Source organism: Oxyura jamaicensis, chromosome 3, assembly GCF_011077185.1.
Source record: "Oxyura jamaicensis isolate SHBP4307 breed ruddy duck chromosome 3, BPBGC_Ojam_1.0, whole genome shotgun sequence".
Lineage (NCBI taxonomy): Eukaryota > Metazoa > Chordata > Aves > Anseriformes > Anatidae > Oxyura > Oxyura jamaicensis.
Window position 1 is genome coordinate 46,795,225 of NC_048895.1, and position 9,444 is coordinate 46,804,668.

General features: G+C 37.8%; 1 protein-coding gene across 13 annotated transcripts in view; it reads right to left on the reverse strand.

The window, feature by feature from the left end:
* Positions 1-9,444, reverse strand: part of QKI (QKI, KH domain containing RNA binding) — a 157,808-nt gene that overhangs the window by 119,391 nt on the left and 28,973 nt on the right. For all 13 annotated transcript variants that reach the window (XR_004749863.1, XM_035323007.1, XM_035323013.1 and 10 more), the window contains one exon: positions 2,000-2,142. Coding sequence is in view for 12 of the 13 variants with exons in the window: in XM_035323007.1 (XP_035178898.1) it covers positions 2,000-2,142 (143 nt within the window). In the remaining variant the exon portion in view is untranslated. The remainder of the gene's footprint in view (positions 1-1,999; positions 2,143-9,444) is intronic.

Consider the following 9,444-nt stretch of genomic DNA (forward strand, 5'->3'; position numbering starts at 1 on the left):
TAATTTCTTTCTTCAAGCACAGGATTGTCCACAGGGTCAAAATAACCTTGACAGGTCTGTCTTCATAACCCAAAACTTAACTGTTCTTTTCCTAGTTTAAAGACTGTCAGAAACTAGCTCAAAAACATCAGAATATTTAAACTAGTTTAAATATTTTTAGAATGACAAGCCAAAAAGTAGTGACAAAAGTTGCACATTTTCTACCAAACATTTCACATCATCTCACAAGAACCAACCACCTTTTTACTGCATGCCACATGTATACAGAGCACTCTCTGACTCCTTAATTTGCAAGAATTAAATAAAACAGCGACAGCTTCAAGGACTTTCTTCTGAAGACACAAAGAGCTAGCAGTAGCTAGAATCAAGAAATCCTACATCCAAAGTTAGACAAGTGCTTTCACAGTAACTACAAACTCACTTTTCCCTGCTTATTTATGTTATATTTGATAATTAACTGTCAGCCTAGTGCACCCTTGATTTCTGGGAGAAAAGCTTAATTATTGTTACAGGAAATAAAACCCTGTTCTCTTCCTTCTACCTCATGATCCTGGTACAGAAAGCATCATGTTCTGTCAAAACTGCAACTGATAACTAAGGTAGTTATTCACAAAGGATGAATTGTGAAGTTATGTAACAAAAAAAAGATTTCAACAACTAAGCTATGTTTTAAAAAGCCAAAAAGTAATACAACTCTAAGACATATACAGTTATTTAAGTAAAAATCTAGTCAGATTATTTTACAGAACAATCATATCACACAGTTCCTCTCAAAGATCTAGAATTCCAAGGAGTTCCAAAAGAACCAATGTTTTTAGCATGGGTGGGGATATGCACGTACACATATGTATATATTTAATATTGAGGAATAAAAAAAGGGAAGGGAAGAGAGACTTCGCACTGACAATGCAAATTCTTTTAACATTTTTCCTAGTACAAGTATTTGATCTCAAAGGCAACAGAACAACTTTGTGAAGACTGGAAAGGGAAAGGAGGCATTTATCTATATGTTACTTCTGAGTAGTGACCTGCACTTAATTTTCTCAGTGGCCTATGGTATAATGAGGTTTTACTTAAAGACTTGTAACATTCTAAGCAGCATTAAAATAATAATGGCCAATTTGGAGAGTTGAATCCAATAATCATACAAAGAAAAGCCACGGAAATATGCAAGTGTTACCTGCATTCTTTGCTGTTCTGCACTTTGCTTGGCTTTATACAATTTAAATGTGCAAATGATTCATTTGAACCCTGCATTCCTTTTTGATGGAGGAGAATTTTATGGATTTTATGAATTTTTGACGAATTTTATGAATTTTATTAATTTTTTTTTTTTTATGAATTTCTTATCTTGTCAGTGATCAATGGAAATGGTTGGGGTGCATTTTGATGGGACTATTTTTCCAAACTGTTTTAAGAAATCATTCAGACAGGAGAGTTCCAAATACTTCTTTCTAGTTAAACAAAACCGTTCTCCCTCAAAATGGTACAGGTACAGATCAACACTTGACCCAGGGGAGCCTGTAACAGCTGAATGTAGGCAAGCACTTTCACTTAAGGCTGGGGGGGGGCACTGGGGGAGATAAAGAAACTTCTGTGCGCAATAGAGCTGGTTACACAGGTACCGAACAAATGGGAAGCACCATCTCTAGAAGACTTCTTATGGGTGTATAGGCACTGCTACTACTGACTGTTAGAGACATACTAAGAGCAAAGTACTGAAAGCTACTTTCCCATAAAACTCACTATAGTGCGTCTCATGACTGACTGTACTGAACAAACAAGATAATTCAGACCTTAAATATGTTGAATTATAACCCAGATAATCTTCAACCACTCACCTTTTTCTTTACTCTGTATCAAGCCACCAAGAAGTACATATACAGCTTCCCTAAGAGGTACCAATACACGGTGATCCAAGAGTGGCATCACAGGAAGGTTACATTTAGAGACCACAAGGATCAAAACATAAATTTAGGGACTAAAAAGGTATACTTACATCTGGATATTCTTTTACAGGCACATATAGTTTCTCTTGTAACTGTACAATAGGTCCCACAGCATCTGGTAATTCTGCACTTCTCTTCTCCGTACTACCATTTAATGTGTCGTTATACATGTCTTTCCGTACTCTGCTAATTTCTGTGGGGGGAAAAACGTATATTATGTATTAAATACAGTAACAGTTTATAATCTAATATGACAATCTTAAGATATGGGAAAGATTAGAAAGACAGTTTATTCTTTTCTTAATGAGCATGACTGTAACAAAATATTTTTTATTGCAGCCGCCATCTTAAGTGTTTTATCCATGTCTGTGAATTTGCTGTCTACTCATCCTCGTTTATGAAATTCAGCTATTCAAGAAAAAGTCAACTGCAGCTCCTGAGAACTCACAAAATTGTTCATGATTTTAAAAATGTATAAAAATAGTAATTTGCATATTTGTTATTTTAAGGCCTCTAGTAAGAAAAAAAGGGGGGATGTTGGTATTGGAGGAGAAAAAGGGTAAGAATGGACAGAGAAAAAATAGGGTGGAGGGCAGAGAAAAATCTTTATCTGATACTAAAAGAAATAATATAAGAATGCAGCTATACTGTAATAATTGCTAGCTCATCTACAGCAGTTGGAAACATATCAGTGCACGTGAGCAGTGAGGCATCCACCAGTTCCAGGAAGCATTTACTGAGCACACAGTGTGACAACAAACTAACAAGAAGTTCTACTGGCTGCCCTTCGTATGATGATGAAAAAGTGGAGAAGTATGGTATCAGAGAGCTGGGCCTATACAAGCAAACAGAGAAGGACATTAAAAACAAAAATTTCTTCATTACAAAATAATTTAAAACTCCTCCATGTCACTAGGGAATGTCAGAAGCCGATTTCTAAGTACTGTTTCTACCAATTGCACCTGTATTACATATGCCTACAGATGTTGCAAAATACAGTGGAGCAGATATAAACAAGATTGTTAAAATAGATAATTCAGCTCAAACCCCGGTTAATTTCACTGAATTTTAACTTAATTTGAGAATGGACACAGTCTTTTCTTGTTTAACCAAGTGTATTTTACAACTTTATATTTCATTTCTAGAGCTGTTAAACTAGAATTTAAATCAGTGCTATAAGAATAAGGAACAGTTCATAACTAAATGGCAACTAGTATAAAAATCCTCAATTGGTTTATTCCAGTATTACTGAAGAACTGCTTTGAAGTGATGCACCACCCAAGTTCCAAACTGAAAGCTAACATTTAAACAGGCACTGCTCCAAAAACAGTAAAATTAAGACTTATGAAAGTAGGGGCTGTAAAGTAAAACCAGACATCAATAATCCCATTCTTTTAGTCAGAATTACTACCACTGCTTACAAAATGTTGGGAATTAAAACTGAAAAGCAAAAGAAAAATTTTGTTTTAATCTGATTACAGGAAGCCACAAGAACGAGGAGTCACTTTAAACTCTAGGAGCAAACAAAAGATTAAAAGAATTGCTGTTTCATAATCAAGTTTTTCCGCCAAATGATTTATAGCTGAGATTTCACCACTTCAGGAGCCAGGAGAGGGGGAGGGGGGGGCTGAGAAATGACAAATTTCTCATGTGCCACAGACCTAGTTTTCAACCAAATTATTTTAAATTAATTTTAACAAACGTACTCTGCATATTCAAGAACAAGTTGTTTCTCCACTGGAAACTGACATACTCAATCATGTACACTGTATAATGATTTGGTGGTTCACACCTGTTTAGAATGGAGAACACAAATTTCATCATCACATAATGATAGCTCAAGGAAAAATCCACAGCTTCTTCTGCACTGACAATTTTGGCAACAGGAGCAAAATCCTCAAAACTCCAAGCAGTATTTATACTGGCTTCAGTATATAAAGAAATTCTTTAGCACATCTCTTTGAACAAATATTATTATCTTTTGGCAGACTTAAGTTTCCTTTCCATTCTCTTCAGATTTTCCATTAACTTACGCTACACTGGAACTGGCTAGGCTGTCTGCCTAAGTTTTGAAGCGTAAGAAGCAACACGGCTGTTTTTATTTATATTTGGCAGCTACGTAGTAGTTGCACTGAATATTGGTTGATGAGAAGCTTCATGTGAGCCAGCAACGTGTGCCTGCAGCCCAAAAAGCCAATCATACTCTGGGCTACATCAAAAGAAGTGCGGCCAGCAGGGCAAGGGAAGTGACTGACCCCCTCTGCTCAGCTCTCGAGACCCCACCTGGAGCCCTGCATTCAGGTCTGGGGCCTCCAGCACTAGATAGACATGGATGCATTAGAACAAGTCCAGAGAAGGGCCATGAAGATGATCAAGGTTGGAGCACCTCCCCTATGAAGAGGGGCTGAGGGCATTGGGGTTGTTCAGCCTGGAGAATAGAAGGCCCTGGGGAGATCTTACTGTAGCCTTCCAGTACCTAAAGGGGGCCTCCAGGAAAGCTGGGGAAGGGCTCTTTATCAGGGAGTATAGGGATAGGACAAGGGGGAATGGCTTTAATCTAAAAGAAGGCAGGTTTAGATTAGATAATAGGAGGAAATTCTTCACGCAGAGGGTGGTGAGGCATGGGAACAGGTTGACCAGAGAAGTTGTGGATGCCCCATCCCTGGAGGTGTTCAAGGCCAGGCTGGATGGGGCTTTGGGCAACCTGGTCTGGTGGGAGGCGTCCCTACCCATGGCAGGGAACAGTTCCAACATCCAGTTGGAACTGGATGGTCTTCAAGGTCCCTTCCAACCCAAACCATTCTGTGATTCTATGGTTCTGTGATTCCATTTTAAATTGTATCATTCATATACAATATAAGCACTAACATTGGATATTCTCATTTGCACAAGAAGAACATGTATTTTAATGTTCTTGCAAATCACAATTGCGGCAGACAAGATCCAGCCATTCAGAACACACCCTGACAGTCTGACAAGCTGACTTGAGGACTACCATCAAACTCTGGCTTTTGTGAAACCCAACCCATCTATCATGCCTCATGTGTTACATACAGCTAATACACCTACCAACGCAGGATTTTCTACTCCGATACAAGACCAGGCACCGGAAATTTTGTTTTCCTTTGCATAGGTAGGTTTGTCTTCTTCCCCCACGTTCAAGCCATTGCAAATACTAACAACCATCAGGGATAGTCAGCTGCATCAATTCAGCATTGTCACCATAGGCTATGGTTTCCTCTCCCTGACATCTTATCTTCACTCTTGCCTCAGATACTTTTACTAAGATTTCAGCAAAGATATTCAGGAACTATAGATAAAATAACAGCACATGTTTTCTACTTTTTCTTCAACTGCCGATCAAGTCTCTGAACTGCAGTTTTGTGAAGCCGTTGTCTGGTAGCCTCCTTTCATTTATCTGGTATTTGGAAAAAACGAAGGACTACTACTTAAATTATAAGCTCATGCTCACCCATTCTCTCTCATTCTGCTGACTTCCTTCACATCACTGGTTTTCACTATGAACAAAATGCAACCTATTTTCCATCTAACATGTTAGTCCAGCCTACCACAAGCACTCACAAATACCCAGCGCTGAAGTTATTTAGCTGCCCCACATTGCATGTGGGTTCTTCTAAACTCTGCTGAATCCTTTCACACATCTTTGAGACTTCCCTGTCTTTAGGGCTAACAGCACCTGTTATTGTACATCTGCTTCTTGTTTAATCAAACCTCTTATCCTAACAGCCTTCACACCCATTCTCAAAGTATAGAATTCTGATTACATGATCTTTTTCTTCATTAAACCAAATACAAGCTTTTGACTCTCTTGCAACTTTGCCAGTCACTGTTAGCAGTTCTACTGCCCGCTTTACTCCTGTATTTTCAGCACCTCCAACAAGAGTCTGTTGGAAGCACAGGAAGGTTCCACAACACTCATCAGCGGCACGTCAGAAACGCTACAAGCTCCCCTTTTGCCCCTAGCTAATATCAGTTTCACTCTGTTCTGAAATACAAAAAAATCTGAGGACAGGAAGACTACACAAGTAGGAAGATTACTTCCACACAGCACTACTTTTTTTTTTTTTTATCAGTTCAACCACAAATCAAATTAAAAAAGAACTCATGTAAACAGTATTTTATTTAGATTTATTTCACATCACTTCTTACATACTACCAAACAGGTATCTCATCTTCCCTTCTCAGAAGTTTCTTTGGCACATGTCTCATGGCATCACACTTCACAAGTTTACATGCAAGGCTTTGGCTTCTCCACATCTACAATTTACAAATTCTTGCACCAGGGTATCTCACAGGCAGCAAACTGATTCAAAAATAAGACAGGCTTTATTTTCAAAATCAACATCTAAGCACAATTCCAACTACTTTATCTTAACACCGTAGTGGTAATTATGTTCTATAACACTCTAGGGTTTTAAGTGAGTTAGTAAGGACAGGTACTTAATTATAACAGCAGATATGGCTAAAAAAAAGCACACAGCAGCTTCACCATACCTCCAAAAACCATAAGCTCTACAAATGCAAACTACGCCTCCCTTTGAAAGAATTTAAGTACCCTTCTCTACTGCAAGCAAGACCTCTGATGAAGAATTGCAAAATCCACATTATTAACCTTTAACAAGTCTTTTCTGTACTTTTAAAGTGACTTAAGTTCAGCAGTAAATGACAGATTTATCTTGCTCACAGCAGGACAGCAGAGGAATAGGCTCAGAAAAAAACTGGTTTCAATATAATTACCTTGTTCCACCTTAACGTGGCATGACATAGTTACCTAGGGTGGCAATGACATGACTCAGAAAAAACATTTTTTCCCTATGTCCCTTAAAACTACAAGGGATATTGTCTTTCTCTCATTTAGCAATAGCATTTTTCACTCTCTAATACCTAAGACGTGACCAAGGGCAGGACCCACTGTTTAAACCAACTCTATTTGTCTACAGATAGATACTTGTTGGACTTCACAATACTTAATGAAAAATGTTTCTTCCTGCTCCTGAGTACACGAAGGACTGTGTTCAGCTGAATGTTTGTCATCACATTAAAAGCCACCAAAAAGCTATCGCTTCTCAGCTGTCAATTATCATTCCCTTTGAGGAAAGGAGACTACACAGGTGTTTCAGACTGTTGCACTGCTAAGTAAAATTGGCTAACGTCAACCACTTAGCAAGCAGATTCCTAGAGAAGAACACTGAAAAGGTTCTGCTTCTTCTCACATCCATTTCTGAGTTTCAAACCACCCTTACCTGCAGTGCCTACAGCCATGGAATTTTCCATTATGAGGACTTCTTCTAAATTACAAAGCTTTATCTTTTGAAAAAAAATCAGACCTACACTGTTTTTAAACAAATTCCTCACTGGAGTTTAAACTAGAATTTGAAGAACTGAAACAAATATTCTGTGGTTAACAATTGCCTCGGTTTAGCTACAGCCATTTAGACAACTAAATCAATGCAGCTCTCAGCCTACGATCCTTTTCTAAGTCTAACACAACATAAGCCTTTATTGCACACAGAATTTAACATTTCTGTCACAGAAGAGTCACTTCTGTCACTCTTAATTTTTACAATGCAAAGCAAATGGAGGTGGAACAAACCAACAGCCACAGTCAACAGGAGATCCAGAAGTAATCAAAATATTCACTATCTACCACAAATCACCATACATTCTTGAAGACCCAAAGCTCCACAGACTTTAAGATTCTCAATCATTAGCTAGTTTCACATAAAAAAAAAAATATATGAGCAAATTTTAAGAAGTTAAATCTTTAAAAAGAACAGTGACAAAAAAAAGCTATGTTTATATGGCCACAAATGTATAAGGTTCTTGGATCTTAGCGATGCATAGAACATTCAGTTTCAGGTTTGCATCTGCTCACAGAAATCAAGTTATGCCTGACATATTAGTGTCACCAAACTTTGAAGCACAGCATAAGTTTATGTCGTTAGACAGGAAAAGATCATTCTTACAGCTAATTTGGTTCTTTCAGACCACGACACAAAGAACAAAATGCAAACGATGCTTTCAGTATTTCCACAGTGATTTTTGTGAAAGATTAAAAATTCTGAAAGCTACCAGAGAGCACCTCCATAGTTCCCCTAAATTCATGTGCTGATCTGCATTCATTGAGCTGAGAGGGCAGGCTGGAAAAACAACTGATTCACATTCCTTCTCATTCTTGGTAATGTTCTCCACTCCTTTGCTGACACGGCACATAGCAAATGTAAGTACAACTTATTATGCAAAATTAGAACAAGAGCCAAAAAAAAAAAGGTGACACTATCCCATTTGCACACTAAGTTCACCAGCACCTCATCTCTGAAGAACAAACTGTAAATTCTGGGCATCGTCACTGAGAACATGGCATAGGACAACCATGCAGCAGTCTCTCTCTCACACACACAAACATCTGCATTTCAGATTTCAACTCATCCTTTAATGCCTTGTCAAAACTCTAATTTCTTCTCCTTTGTTCCTCTGAGCTCAATCTAGCAGTACTTTTTTGATGATTAAACTGTCACTCCAACAGTAAGTGGTCAGCACTTTCAACAATTTGTCAGTAGCCACAGTATCAAAATTCACTCATTTCTTTTTCTAGAAGAACCTGCAAAACTCTCTGTTTTGGGCAGCTGTAAGGTTTGCATCAAACTGATTTCAAAAGCAAATACAGCATGCTCATCTTTTCTCTTTGTATAAATGTCAAAAGAAAGCTTTTAAGTGCTTTATTATTGGTGGAACATCACAACTCGTGTTTTCTAATCTAGCAGCTTTAATACGCTTACTTGGCAAAGAAATAGTAGTTTTTATTCATCACAATTTTAACAGTCTTCACTGTTAGCAGTATTGCTGTTTGCTGCTACTGCTGATGCAGCAGAAATAGCAGTGCTAGCAAAGAACCAAGTAATTTTTAATGTTGTGCCACATGGACCTGCACCCAACATGCATCATCAGTACAGAGACTAAAATGTTGGCACAGGTATTTATTCACCCACTGCTATTTATCAGAGGAATGCCTGAGCATTAGGCAAACAAGATTCTTGCCTTTCCTTCAGAAACTAATACAAAGGAAGATTTAGGGAAAAACGATCAAGAAGCACCAAAGCTGAGAAAACAGACACTTTGCAGAAAACCGTCCACTTCTGACAAACTTTCATACATCAGCAGTTTTTTTTTTAGAGCATGATGTTGGACACTGACATAAACTAGAAGATCTAAAAATGTCTTATGCACCTGTTGCCACTTCCTAAAATTTGCATTTATGTTATTCAACACAATACAAACTTGAGAAAATAAAATAAAAGAGACCAAATTTAGTCTCATCTTCTTGGTAAACTCTAAAAGCTATATATTTGAGGTGAAGTTCTTTGTCTCCTCACGTACCACTACTGCGCTCCAAAAAATAAGCATCTTTAACAACATCAAAATCAATTTAAGAGTTCCTCGATTTAAAAGTTCCTAACCAGAGTGTTAAATGAGC